At 44.3% G+C, this 14,817-nt stretch overlaps 2 protein-coding genes across 9 annotated transcripts in view; one reads left to right on the top strand and one right to left on the bottom strand.

Moving 5' to 3' along the window:
- The window catches only part of LOC101940230 (acyl-coenzyme A synthetase ACSM4, mitochondrial), a 31,629-nt gene that overhangs the window by 14,480 nt on the left and 2,332 nt on the right, over positions 1-14,817 (bottom strand). For 2 of the 7 annotated variants that reach the window (XM_024102333.3, XM_008164620.4), the window contains exons 2-3: positions 2,229-2,489; positions 949-1,159 (exon numbers count right to left, since the gene is read on the bottom strand). In XM_024102333.3, coding sequence (XP_023958101.2) covers positions 949-1,159; positions 2,229-2,429 — 412 coding nt within the window. In that variant the 5' untranslated portion in view covers positions 2,430-2,489. Of the gene's footprint in view, positions 1-948; positions 1,160-2,228; positions 2,490-6,601; positions 6,679-13,593; positions 13,649-14,817 lie in introns of all 7 variants that reach the window. The other 5 variants (XM_065558960.1, XM_065558959.1, XM_065558957.1 and 2 more) reach the window with 5 other exon arrangements.
- Positions 4,576-14,817, top strand: part of PDILT (protein disulfide isomerase like, testis expressed) — a 51,629-nt gene continuing 41,387 nt past the window's right edge. The window contains exons 1-2 of one of the 2 annotated variants that reach the window (XM_065558961.1): positions 4,576-4,867; positions 9,070-10,536. In XM_065558961.1, the coding sequence (XP_065415033.1) occupies positions 10,338-10,536 (199 nt within the window). In that variant the 5' untranslated portion in view covers positions 4,576-4,867; positions 9,070-10,337. The remainder of the gene's footprint in view (positions 4,868-9,069; positions 10,537-14,817) is intronic. The other variant, XM_065558962.1, reaches the window with a different exon arrangement.

Below are 14,817 nucleotides of genomic sequence, written 5' to 3'. Positions count from 1 at the left end.
TGTCTTCCGACAGTGGCCAATGCCAGGTGCCGCAGAGGGAATGAATAGGTAATCAGCAAGCGATCTATTCCCTGTTACTCATTCCCAGCTTCTGGCAAAGATTTAAAAGATTACCTCCTCTGTATTACATACAACAGTCCTGTTCATACACTCCAGAATTATATCAGCCTTTGTTGCAACTGAATCACATTGTTGACTCATTTGTGATCCACCATAATGCCCAGATCTTTTTCAGCAGTACTACTGCCTAGCCAGTGATTCCCCATTGTGTATTTATGCATTTGGTTTTTCCTTACCTTTGCTCTTGTCTTTTCTGAATTTCATCTTGTTGATTCAAACTCATTCTCAATTTATCAAAGTCCTTTTGAATTCTAATCTTGTCGTCCAAAGTGCTTGCAACCCCTCTCAGCTTGGTGTCATCCACAAACCAGTGGCATACTGTCCACTCCATTATCCAAATCATTAATGAAACTATTGACGAGTACTGGACCCAGGACAGACTAGTACCATTCAATACATTCATTAATGAATTGGATGATGGAGTGGACAGCATGCTTATAAAATTTGCAGATGACACAAAATTTGCAAAATTATAACAGCAACGTGTTTGCCCAAATTGTTTAACTGTTTGGTTATATCAAATTAATATATTCTGCTTTCAGTTATAATATGCTTGGCCAAACCTGGCCTTTAATTGAAGCCACTGGGGGTGGCATGGTTGTAACAGAGGGCTCCATATTTGTACAGCTTCTATCACAGTGGGGTCTTGGTCTATGACTGAGGCACTACTGCAGTACAAAGGGACAACACTACTACTAATAATTAGGCACATTGGCGTAGCAATTCATTAATTTACATACTCTTCAAATTAACTTGGTGACTTTCAGATCTCTTTAGTTTATTTTCATTCTCCACTACATTCAGTAATATCCAAATATTTTTACTAACCTGTTCGCATACAAGCCACATTCAGTATCCACCACTCTGGTATCCGAGGTAGAATCACTATTACTCGGTCTCCTCTTTGCAATCCACATGGGTCAGAAAGCACATTGGCTGCTTTTCTGGACAGAAATCCCAGCTCCTCAAAGCTCCACTTCACCTCATCTCCCTTATCATTTATCCACCAGAAAGCTGCAGTCGCAGGTCTCTTCCCATCCTAGCAGAAAACTCAAGAAGTTAAAATAAGCAACGAAATATGAAATGGTTTAATGTAATGTTATAACCCAAAGGTTCAATTCTGATCACTTCATGTATATCTGGGAGTTCACTATGGAGATCCAGTCTAACCCCTCGTGTATATGTCACACACAGTTTTCTGTTCCATAATCTTTATAACTAATATAGCATCATTTTAGTCTCAGATGGGTTTGCTTCCATACTCATGTAATAGCCAATGGAAGGTACAGCTGCTAGAAAACACCAGTGGCATCAGGCAGCCAGTCTGCGTTAGAACAGCGCTTGTGCTGTTCTGACTCAGAGCAGGAGACCAGAGCTGCCCAGAATGGCACAAAAGTCAGGAGAATCTAAGGATGAGCTTCACACCACCTTTGTACCCACCCCAGCCTTTCAGCCAGACCCAGCGTCTGGCCCCTAGTGTCACCCTACATAGATTCATCCATTTTAAGGCCAGAAAGGACCATTAGGATTATTTAATCTGACACTAAGGCCTTGGCTACACTTACCCGATAGTTCGACGGCTGGAAATCGAACTTCTGGGTTCGACTTATCGCGTCTAGTCTGGACGCGATAAGTCGAACCCGGAAGTGCTCGCCATCGACTGCGGTACTCCAGCTCGGCGAGAGGAGTACCGCGGAGTCGACGGGGGAGCCTGCCTGCCGAGTGTGGACCAAGGTAAGTTCGAACTAATTCGAACTAAGGTACTTCGAACTTCAGCTACGTTATTCACGTAGCTGAAGTTGCGTACCTTAGTTCGAATTAGGGGGGTAGTGTAGACCAAGCCTAAGAAAGCACAAGAACAAGGACCACACGTAACTAGTGGGCTGATCCCTTATTGTTACAGAGAGATAGCGAGATCACGGTGTATCTAACATTAAAAGGCGAATTATCTTTTGTAGCTGATGCCTTAAAGATACAAAGATTTCTTAGACAGAAAAGAAAATAAAGGATCAGTTCTTCAGCAGGTATAAATCAGCATCTCTCTTCTATAGTTGATTTACACCACCTGAAGATCTGGCCCAATATCTGTGATGTAAAAGAACTGCTACCTTTTCCAGCTGAGACCATTTGTCTAGGACATCACTTGCAAAGTTGAAGTGTTCTGGCAGTTCCTGTTCACACCGGTTTATAGATTCATAGTGTGAAACCATCTGAGACACAAGACGCTTGTTATCTTTGTGGAATAATCTAGAAGGTGACTGGGGAGTCCACACGGACTGGAGAATTCGTAATTTAAATAAAGTCTTCATGATGCTGACTTATCCCACTGTGTGAAAAAAATCAATGAATATTCGTGGTGGATCATTCACCTGCAATGGAAAAAACAAATAACAAAAACCAACAGCCACATCCTGAAAGCTGTCTAATAAGCACAGTTGGATAAGTTAATGCAAACAGAATACAAACTGTGGACAATCTATGTCCCCACTGGGCTTTGTTATTTTAAACTGAAATTTTCTACCTTAATTATTATTGTGAGCTTATAAATAATTACAGGAACATTTTTCATTAGCATATTTATCATCAGCATTATCAAGTGGGGAGTACAACAAACACTTCACTTTCTAGTCCATTTTTTCTGGTCTGATTCTCCATTCACATCAGTTTTAGACCAGTGGAATTCCATTGACTTCAGTGGAGTGACTCCTGATTTACACTGGTGAAAGAGGCAAAACAGACCTAATCTTGTCAATCTTGGATGAGATTTAGCTGCTTATGGAAAAGTGCTATCAAAACTGTACAGTGCCATCAGTTGGAAAGTGTGTTGAGCTCATAGCACTTGGACAGTGACATTGTGGGAGCCACAAGTCCTTACCATAGCTCTGCATTCTAATTACACCATCACACTAAAAGTAGCCTATATGACTTTGTTATTCCCCCAACATACACTAGATGGCGATTCACCACACTGAACACCATGCTGACAAACCTTTTTATATTTGTATATTGTACTTTCTTTCCAGTTCTATTTTCTGTAGAGGATGGGAAGTTAATACATCTTTCCATTTTAGAGAGGACTGCATGACACATTTTAAAAGGTTTTATATTGCTCTTTTAAAGTTTACCCATTATTTCTTTGAACAACTTCTTCAGATGTCTTTATTTTTCACAGTTAAGAGACAATGAATCCATGCTGTACCCACCTCTGCTGAAGTAACAGAAGGAGGCTGAAGATGGTATTTTAAAGACATCTGCACTCCTTTGAGTTCAGATTGGGAGGATAACTTTGCAGAGATACAAGTTGTAAGGTGTATTTTATATTTAAACAAAACAATTTTTAACTCTACATCACCCTCCCTGTCCTCTGATCTGAATAATGCATAAGAACATATAGTACAGAGAGAAGGATGATGAGGTTATTAAAACTCAGCTTCAGATGTCAAGACACCCAGGTTCTAGTCATGGCTTTGCCACAGACTTCCTTTCTGAACATGGGCAAATCGCTTAGGGACTGACTCAACTCCATTGAAGTCAGTGGGAACCTTCCCATTGATTTTAATGGAGTTGGACTTGATAAAATGGGTAATAATATTTATCTACCTCACAAAACTACCGTGAGGCTAAATAAACTGATGTTTGTACGTGTGTTGCAAGCCTTAGATGGAAGGTGATAACTCAGGGCAAAGTCTTTACCAAAAGTATCGATAAGAGTAATAATAATAAAATACATTAAATCACTTTAAAAACTCTTTATTTGAATTTGGTTTCAAAGGAATTTTTAAAATATCAAAATATATGGGGCAATGGAGGCAGGCGGATACAGATGGGGCCCAAATGTCTGCATGTTGCATTTGACTCATATCCCAATAAGGGTATCACATTTTAACATGAATGACCATTTAAAAAGAACGCTTACCAAGAAGTATGTATGTATATATATAACATTAACTTTTTATTTTACCTCACCCAACTGACATGGCTACAACACTGCATATAACATTAATTGTCAGCTAACATTCTAGTTCTGCAGCATTTACTATTTCCATAGCTCTCTAAAGACATAAAGCACTATTTCCTATAACCAGAGCTGTGCAAAAGTACTGACCATTTTTGCTATTTTGTTGTGAATGATTTTTACACCCTTGAATTTTCAATTTTCTGCACAATTCAGCAAACAGATTCTCTTCCCCACTGCCAACTGGCCCCAGCAGGCCTGCTTCCTAAACTACCCTGCTTTACTCTAACCTCTTTCCATCACTTTGAGGTCAACAACCTTTCCCAATATACTGGATATTCACTGATAAGGGGTCTTCCTGAAGGATTTCGGTTACTTATTACTTGTTTCAGTGGCAGACAGTGAAAAGTAACCACTTGAACAAATGACCTTGTCATTGTAGCTTTATTACTTAGGAGGCTTAGGCTGTGTTCTGAGATAACTACTGAACTATGAACTATGTTCAGCTGAGATTCGGGTTACCATCCGTCCGGGTTTCCCCGGACATGTCCGGCTTTTTCAGCCTTAAATGGCCGTCCGGGGGGGATTTCTAATGAAGTAGAAATGTCCGGGATTTCCCCTCCTGCGGAGTGCGGCGTGGCTGATTGGACGCCTGGCCTGATTGAAAGCCGCTCGCAGCCAGTAGGGCCTCTAGCAGCCAGAGTCCCTCCCCCTCCCCCGCTCCCTCCTCCCCCACAGAGCAGCGAGGAAGTGTTTGAGTCAACATGGAGCCTGCAGCTCTCCCTCTGCCGGGTGAGGGGTGTGTGTGTGTGTGCAGAGGCTGCAGGGCGAGTGGGGAGCAGGAGGCACAGAGGCTGCAGGGGGGGGTGCAGAGGCTGCAGGGCGAGTGGGGAGCAGGGGGCACAGAGGCTGCAGGGGGGGTGCAGAGGCTGCAGGGCGAGTGGGGAGCAGGAGGCACAGAGGCTGCGGGGGGGGTGCAGAGGCTGCAGGGCGAGTGGGGAGCAGGGGGCACAGAGGCTGCGGGGGGGGTGCAGAGGCTGCAGGGCGAGTGGGGAGCAGGGGGCACAGAGGCTGCGGGGGCGGGGGGGTGCAGAGGCTGCAGGGTGAGGAGGAGCAGGGCAGGCAAGGGCATAGAGGCTGCAGGGCAAGTGGGGAGCAGGGAAGCACTTAGCAACCCCCAACCAAGATCAGAGCGGGAGGGAGGAGGGGGAATGCGGGGTGCTCAGAGGAGGGGGCAGAGTTGGGGCAGGGACTTTGGGGAAAGGGTTGGAATGGGGGCGGAGAAGGGGTGGGGCTGGGGCGGGGCCAGGGGCAGGGAAGGGGCGGAGTTGGGGCAGGGCCAGGGGTGGGACCGGGGCTCCCTGGAGTGTCCTCCTTTTTAAATGTGTGAATATGGTAACCCTAGCTGAGATAGCCCATGCAGGCCGCTTCACATTCTTAGATACTTTTTCATTCCCTGGATGTCACTTATAAAAGAACTTTGAAAAGAGTGGATTATGGAAAAAATACAACCAAAGTCAAATCAACCTCTTTCTAGTTTTTGTCAGATGTTTTTACAAAAACCTTTTGCATTTGTTGATTTAGCAACAGTGTTTATATAGGGTCATATCTTGCCCTCAAGTTATGTACACAGCTCCCAGTTACTTCATTACGAGTCCTATGTGCATGATAAGAGAATATGGTTCCAGCCGCATTACGAGCCTGATCCAAAGCCCGCTGAAGTCAATGGAATCTCTCCACAGACTTCAGTGGCTTAGAATCAGGCCCTACTACAACAATGCCTGAAAAAGAAAATACAGCGACAGCCTAATCTATCATTTCTATTTTATCATTTGCTAAAATGGCGGATATAATCTCAGGTAGGATTTTAAAAAATTCGAACTTTTATTTTATATTGTTATTGATCTGAATAAGTTACTAACATCTGTATCACCATTTACAGGCACACTATCACCTTTCTTTGTAGACAGGTATCAGGGTTCCCTCCCCATTCTGAACTCTGGGGTACAGATGTGGGCACCTACATGAAAGACCCCCTAAGCTTACATTCCACCTGCTTAGGTTAAAAACTTCCCCAAGGCACAAATTCCGTTCCTTGTCCTTGGACGGTATTGCTGCCTCCACCAAGTGTTTTAAAAAAACATTCAGGGAGGGGCCACTTGGAGCCCAGTCCCCCCAAAATATCCCCCCAAGCCTCTTGACCCCCTTTTCTGGGGAGGCTTGAGAATAATATACTAACAATTGGTTACAATGTGACCACAGACCAAACCCCTAGTTTTTAGGACACTGAAAATCAATAGGTTTTTAAAAGAAGAATTTTATTTAAAAAAAAAGTAAAAGAATCACACCTGTAGAATCAGGATGGAAGGTAACTTTACAGGGTAAATAAAAAGATTTAAAACACAGAGGATTCCACTCTGACTCTGCTTCCCCGTTACAAAACAGGAATAAAATTACCTTTTAGCATAGGGAAAATTCACAAGCTAAACCAAAAGATAATCTAATGCATTTCTTTGCTTTACTTACAATTTTTGTAATCTTAGATGCTCATTTCAGGTATGTTTTTAGCAGATGTTTTTTCCTGCCCTGGTCTCTCTCTCTCTCTGTTGGAGGGAAAACAAACAAAGAGAGCCCAAACAAAAACCTCCCCAACCAGATTTTAAAGTATCTTCTTTCCCCATTGGTCCTTCTGGTCAGGTGCCAACTAGGTGAATTGAACTAATTAACCCCTTACAGGTTAGGCAATTCAGTACAGCTGCCCTATGTATATTTATGACAACTGGAAATTAATAGCTTGTAATTAACAGTTTTGCTTTGTGCTTTGAACAAGTAACACCCCTTTATACAGTGTTTTTCATCCCTATATCTCCAGGTGTCAAGTATCAGAGGGGTAGCCGTGTTAGTCTGTAGCCACAAAACCAACGAGGAGTCCGGTAGCACCTTAAAGACTAACAGATTTATTTGAGCATAAGCTTTCGTGGGTAAAAAAAAAAAAAAACCCTTCTTCAGATGCATGGAGTGAAAATTACAGATACAGGCATAAATATACATACACTTCTACCCCAATATAACGTTGTCCGCGGGAGCCAAAAAATCTTACCGCGTTATAGGTGAAACCGCGTTATATCGAACTTGCTTGGCCTCGAGCATTTCCATTATTAATAGTCAGCAAATCATTTTTGTTAGAACTAACACGGTGTATGCAGTAAATAAATCTGTTCTACAATGGTTAAATTGTATCTCCTTTCTTTAATTACAACAATTATTTTATAAGCTTACTTAAAAGAGACAGTATATTAACAACACAGGTACTAAACACTGCTAAATGCAACCATGTGAGCACATCAATTGTTTGGTCTGTGTGTAATGCTTAGGAAAATGCAAAATGCACATAAAATACCAGAAATGCTTTTAATTACACATCCTTAGAAATGGTTGTAAAAAGGTATTTTGGTATTTTAGCAAATAGGAGCATGGGCCACTTTGTCACTTAGCCAACTACGTTATACATAGATTGTTACGTAATATGAACTGTTAACTATTAAATACACTGTAGTTTGAAAACCGCATCCCCTACCCCCAACTGCCCCGACCCCTATCCACACCCCAACCCCCTGACAGGCCCCCCCGGGACTCCCACGCCCTGTCCAATGCCCCCGTTCCCTGACCACCCCCAGAACCACTCTTGTATCTGAAACTAGAAATATGAAATATAACTCTGGGGGCCTACTGTAATTATGCAAAGCGTGGGCCATTAATGGTGGTTTGGAATCTTGATGACTCCCATTAATCAGGACAATTGACTGCAGATGGCTCTGTTTTACCTGTAAGGCTTCCTGTATACATGTGCGCTGGCAAGTGGGTAATGAAGTCTTACAGTGACATGTGATCATGTAACCTGAACTGGAATCCATCTTTAACCTGGTGCTTTTCCATTGAGGAAGGGGGGGCGGGTGGGAACCCAGAGGGACAAAGGATTCCCACCTTATGCGAAATATATATAAATGGGTGGAATAGAAGAAAGAGTGGAGCCATCATGAGAAATCCCCTAGCTACCACCTGAGCTAGAACAAGGGCTGTACCGGGGAAAGGATTGTGCCCAGACTAGGAAGGTGTCCAATCTGTGAAAGAGACTTATTGAAACATCTTTTGGGGTGAGATCTTATCTGTATTCAGTTTCTTACTGTATTAGACATAGACTTGCGTGTTTTATTTTATTTTATTTTACTTGGTAATTCACTTTGTTCTGTCTGTTACTACTTGGAATCACTTAAATCTTACTTTCTGTATTTAATAAAATCACTTTTTACTTATTAATTAACCCAGAGTATGTATTAATACCTGGTGGGGGGGCGCAAACAGCTGTGCATCTCTCTCTATCAGTGTTAGCGAGGGCAAACAATTTATGAGTTTACCTTGTATAAGCTTTATACAGGGTAAAACGGATTTATTTGGGTTTAGACCCCATTGGGAGTTGGGCATCGGAGTGTTAAAGACAAGAACACTTCTGTAAGCTGCTTTCAGTTAAGTCTGCAGCTTTGGGGCAAGTAATTCAGACCCTGGGTCTGTGTTGGAGCAGACTAGATGTCTGGCTCAGCAAGACAGGGTGCTGGTGTCCCGAGCTGACGGGGAAAGTAGGAGCAAAGGTAGTCTTGGCATTTGATCAAACCTGTCACACCATGCATCTGAAGAAGGGTTTTTTTTAGCCACAAAAGCTTATGCCCAAATAAATCTGTTAGTCTTTAAGGTGCCACCGGACTCCTCATTGTTTTTATATCTCCAGGTGTTCCACAAAGGAAGGTAGTAGTATTACCGCCATTGTATAGATGGAGAAGCTAAGGTACAGAGGTGCAAAGTCACTTGTCCAAGGTCACAGATCAGAACAATAGCAGAGTTGAAACTGGAAACAAGGCCTAGCCACTGGACCACACCTTCCTTCTCCAAGACCCTATCAAATATTTTCATGTTCTCCCTTCCTTCTTCTCAAAAACCAGATGCCTCTATAGCCATGAGTAAGTGGACCTCCTAGAACGGGTTTCCTAACTTTCTCAGAAATGGTATCATCCTGACTCTTTGAATGACTACTTTAAGAAAAGGAAATTATAATGGTGAAGACACCATTCAATACTTTCCCAAGAAAGAAATGGCCATCTACACCCTGGAAATGTCTGTAAAGAAGAGGTTCAGTGAGATGTCAAAGGAAAGCAAGCGATTGTGAAGATTCACAACAGATCATTTGGTCTCCTCTGCAGAAGCTTTACCTTTGGCCCGTATGCTACACTGCACTCGAGTCAATAATCTAAGAAAAGGACGTTAGGAATGTACAAGTCTGTTTCTTTTTTAGTTACCATGTGGCAAATATTTCGGGAAATAAATCATGTTATTCCTGTAATGCACCATCTCTCTGTAAGGATATTCTTCAACATGCTCTGAAAAGGGTACCCACATATGCCCTATATAGAATTCTAACAATTTATAGTAATACTGCTTTGGATTTACAGAGTGCTTTGCACCTTCAAAGGTCTATGGAGACATTAGCGAATTACTATGAGCTAGATGCTGCTACCATTTCTCAAAGTAGGTGAAATCCTGCCTCCAATGAAGCTAGTGACAAAACTCCCACTCATTTCAGTGAAGCCAAGATTTCACCCACTGAATTTTACCTTATTTGGGATATGATCCAACACCCTTGTAAATCAATGGGAGTCTTTCTACTAATGTCAGTGGGGTTTGGATCAGACCTTCAGTCAGCAGTCCCATTAGTATAACAGATGACCAAATATTATCCTTAAGAGCAGTTATCAAGGCCCTCTTATGTTCATAGGCATCTAAGTTCCAGTGGGGACATCCGTGTCATCTCTAAATCAATTCTTGGTAAAGTTAATAACATAGCTGACGTTCTTAATTATAGGTACATTATTAACTCAACTCACATTTCTATAGCCAAGCTTTATTCAGTATTTCCTCTCTCCCTCTCCAGATATTGTTCTCATTGATTACAATGCTCATGAGAACCTTTCCCCCTTAACTGCCCAGGAATTGGTTTTCCAAACATTGCTAAAAAGTGATCGTATGAGTTAACAGCTCTGACTTTCCTGTGGAGGAGCAAGGTTGGCTCCACTCATGGCAGGCTTTGTTATCAATGTTATCATGTGGGAATTAGCCACTTGGTCTGCTGATAAGGTAAAGGCCATTTTAACAGCAAACATTCAGCGTAGTCCCTTTTTCTCACTCCGTGCCTGTGAAGTGCAGTAGGTGCAGGATGAAGACGCCGTGGCTTTCATTCCTCATTTTACCATTTCTCTCGAGTCTTGGAGCAGAGGATGGCTTAGGCCCAAAGGTAACAAAGCCAAAGAAAGCCAGACTCCCCAAAATCAAAGAGGAGAACAACATTCTGGTGCTGAAAAAGAGCAACTTTGACAGAGCACTGAAGGAAACGAAGTATCTGCTGGTGGAGTTCTGTGAGTATGAATGAAGGCTGCATACTATATTGGTGGCTCCACAACTAATAGTCATAGTGTTTAAGATACGTTTGCTTTATTGTTACCTTGTCCTCCACCAGCTCCCTTTTGTTTGTTTTGTCCACATGCATTTCTTGTCGTAATTTAGATTGTAACCTCTTTGGTAGAGGGGCTGTATTTTAACATGTGTTAGTACAGTGCCTGTCTAATGGGGCCATGATGCTACAATAGTATAACAATAGGGACAGTGATACTGAGATGGGACTGTGAGAGCTTCAGGCTGCATCCTGCACAATGTTGACTGAATGCCCTCAGCTTCCATGGTCTCGGTCTAATTTTCCAAAGATATATTTTGCAGCAATTGTGTATGCAAACCCTGTATGTGCACAAAATGAGAGGCCACTTGCATGACCCTGAATGACTTTATCTGCTGCTCGCTTAATCATTCTTATTACATTCTCTTCACTCCTTTAGTTTCTTGTGCAAGGTTCATGGCAAGTGGTAGCTCCTCTTTTATAAGTCTTTAGGCTTCTGGGGATGGTTCTTTGCAACAGTTGGGTGTGAGACTCTATTTATATTAGGTTGCAAGAGCTGACATTAATATTCGCTTAGATGGGGATCATTGTTGTGGGCATGCCTGTGGCTTTTCTTTTTGTATCATACGTGCTGCAGTCTCATTGGGGAAAATAACAGACATATAGTGAATGGCTTACTGTATTAGAGTGTTGGGTTGGGTGATGCCTTTCAGTAGCTGAGAAGATAAAAAACAAAACCACCACAGCCACATGTAAGTTAAAATAGAAATAAAATCTAAACAGAGTGGACCCCGCTCTACCCCATGTATTTTGAGGCAGTGTTCAATGACACTGTTTGCCATTGCTTTAGGATTACCGTGATACACTAGGAAGCCATAGCAGGCTCCTATTGCTAAAGTAAACTTTTCCCATGGTGGCCGTGTACAGCCACAATTAACTCCTATTCAGGGCCTCAGTCTAAGGCTTTTCGCTGCCTTTTTTCTTTAAAAACTGAACTGCTGTAGATGACGCGGATTGTATCCAAGTGTTAACAAAATCCCTCGGTCTCTGTTTGCGGAATCTCAGAGAATCAGTCCAGGGTGTTTCAGAAAGTAAGAGCCAATTTCTGGGAGAGAGCAGAAAACCCAGATGAATAAACCCCAGACACAGGAAAATATGCTCTAGTGTCATACGACTGAGGGAGAAAAGCTTCAGCCCCAACATATGGCACCATACGTGTAGCCCAATCACATCCACTTCTGCAAAATATAGAGGGCAGTATGGGAAACAGCCCCCCGTTACCTTGCAGGGCAGGACTTGGCCATAGAGGTTTGACCCTGCTGCTGTTCACTGCATCCCCCACTGGCTGCCCAGCATCGGCGACAGACAGGACACAATAGATTTTAGGATGATTTTTGTGCCAAAATACCTGGGCTGAGCAGGGGTTGATGCTGGGTAAAGTAGCTGGCCATATGTTTGATGCCCTCCTGCCCCTGATATTCCTCTACAACCCTGCAGCACTGACTCCCACAGAGAGGCATCGTGGCAGAGTGGGGTTTTGGTGAGTGCTGGTGCTGCAGAGGTGACACCCCCACTTTCCATATGGCCAGGGGAAGCTGTAGTTGCTTTAGGTCCCTTCTGCTCACCTAAGCAGAGGAGGTTGGCACCACAGAATCCAATATTTTACAGCCAGAAGTGTTTGCACAGTTTTATCCATATAGAGATATATGTTTAAGCAAATGAAAGTCATAGGACACGTCTGAATGAATGAACTCTTCCAGCACGGACCTTCCAGCCAGGGCCGGCTCCAGGCACCAGCCTGGCAAGCAGGTGCGTGGGGCGGCTGCTCCGGAGAGGGGCGGTACGTCCAGGTATTCGGCGGCAATTCGGCAGACAGTCCCTCACTCCCACTGGGAGCAAAGGACCTCCCACCGAATTGCCGCCGCAGATCGCGATCGCAGCTTTTTTTTTTTTTTGGCTGCTTGGGGCGGCCAAAACCCTGGAGCTGGTCCTGCTTCCAGCATCCCAACAGAAAAGCTGCACACAAATAAAAACACAGCCAGCAAGATTAGGGATGGGGAAAGCCTCTGGGCATGAGACTGCCAGCACAATCTGATCCAAGAAGGTCAGATAAATTCAGAGAGCAGATCTAATCCTCTAAAGCCATTTGAGAACCATCTCCTGTAGCACTGATAGTCATCAGCCCCATGTGGTCTTTTTAGTCTAGCTCATTTGTGAGCAAGTGTTAGTCCAGAATCATTTACACCAGGGGTCGGCAACCTGCGGCATGTGTGCCAAAGGCAGCACGCAGGCTGATTTTTAGTGGCATGCTGCTGCCAGCCGGGGTCCCGGCCGCCAGCCCGGCTCAGCCCGCTGCCGGCCTGGATTACGGAACCCCAGACCAGCAGCGGGATGAGCCGGTCTGGAGTTCCGGTTGCTGGCCCCTTGCCAGCCGGGGTCCCAGCCACCGGCCCCGCTCAGCTCGCTGCCGGCCTGGATGGATGGAACCCGGGCTGGCGGCAGGCTGAGCAGGGCCGGAGGCTGGGACCCTGGCTGACAGGGGTCAGCGGATGGAACCCCAGACCGGCAGCGGGATGAGCCGCTCAGCCCACTGCCGGTCTGGGGTTCCGTCTGCTGCCCATGCTGCTGGTCTGGCATGTGAAACCTTTTACTGGCACGTGAAACCTTAAATTAATGAAGACTTGGCACACCACTTCTCAAAGGTTGCTGACCCCGGATTTACACCATAACCCCAACAAACATAGAAAAATTAGAATTCTGAGTTACTGAAACCAATCTGTCATTCTCTAATCCAGAGGTGATGCATGGGGAGGATGGACACATGGGGTCATGTGCCCCTCCAGGCTCCCCCCCCCCGCCCATTTCTGCCAGGGGTGTTTTTTTTTTTTTTTTTTTTTTTGCAGTGAGTGGGTTCAAAATACATTCCTCCCCCCCCACCAAACAACGGTTATGTGTTGCCTCTGCTCTAATCACCAACAGAAGTTGGCTCTTCAACAGAAGTTGGTCCAATAAAAGAGATTACCTTGTCTCGCCAGTCTCTAATTCAGGCAGACATTTTACTGCAGAACATTTTCTTCCTAAAAGGTCGTGGCAAATAGTGATGATAAAACAATGATCATGTTGGTTTTGTTTTGAAATACCCTCAAAGCAATAGTTTTCAGCCTTTTTTCCACATGCCATCTTCTCTAAGGGCTCAATCTTGCACAGGGCTGCTCACTCTGTTCCGAGCCAGCAAATCATTTGAGACACACTGAACTTCTAAGTAGGGACTAGCCAGGGCCGGCTCCAGGCACCAGCTTACCAAGCAGGTGCTTGGAGCGGCCACTTCGGAGAGGGGCGGCACGTCCAGCTGTTCGGCGGCAATTCGGCAGACGGTCCCTCACTCCTGCTCGGAGCGAAGGACCTCCCGCCAAATTGCCGCCACAGATTGGGATCGCGGCTTTTTTTTTTTTTTGTGGTGTTTGGCTGCTTGGGGTGGCCAAAACCCTGGAGCCGGCCCTGGGACTAGCTCCATTGACTTTGGGCACATTAAGCCCACACTTAGTGTGTTGGTGGATCAGGACAGGTTGCTTAGCATATGTTGCAGGATCGAGCCCCAAGTGCAGAGACTTAACACTGCACAGTAGCTCAAGAGACTATATGGAGAGGAGGTAGGTGTAACTGTAGAGATGAGGGAATCCTATATATGTCTTATATAGATATGAGAGTGCACTATAGCCAGAAGATGATGCAAACTTCCAGGCAGAGCCAGTTCTGCCAAACAAGCAGAAAGGGAGGTTGCTTGAGGCAGGAAAATGTCTTGTGACAGGTTTATTATGGGGGTGACTAAGCACTCTGGGTGACGCAGAGTTTTTAGTCTGCCTAGGACAGCGAAAGCCCCAAAGCTCTGTTCCTAGGGCTTAACCTTGGGCTGCTGCTCTATCGACTGTACCATACTCGGAGTGCTCAGTCAACAGGTAGTTTGCAGAATAGGTTCAGCCAGTCAGAGTTTTTTAATCTAATTCAGCCTTAATTTGGGGGTGTTGTTAGAGAGGGACCCCAATTAAAAGCCCAGAATGCAACATTCTGAACTTGGCGATGGGATGTTTGAAATCGAACCAGAATCCAAATTTCACAGAAGGCTCCCAGCTTTACAGTGCGCTGAACTAAAGCATCAGATCAAACTGCCTGTGGACTTTGGAGTGTTTGTAGCCAAACGTTCATTATTATTTGTATTAAGTAGCATGTAGGGGCCTCAGCTGACCCC

The sequence above is a fragment of the Chrysemys picta genome, chromosome 10 (assembly GCF_011386835.1).
Source record: "Chrysemys picta bellii isolate R12L10 chromosome 10, ASM1138683v2, whole genome shotgun sequence".
NCBI lineage: Eukaryota > Metazoa > Chordata > Testudines > Emydidae > Chrysemys > Chrysemys picta.
This window is presented reverse-complemented; position numbering and strand designations above follow the sequence as displayed.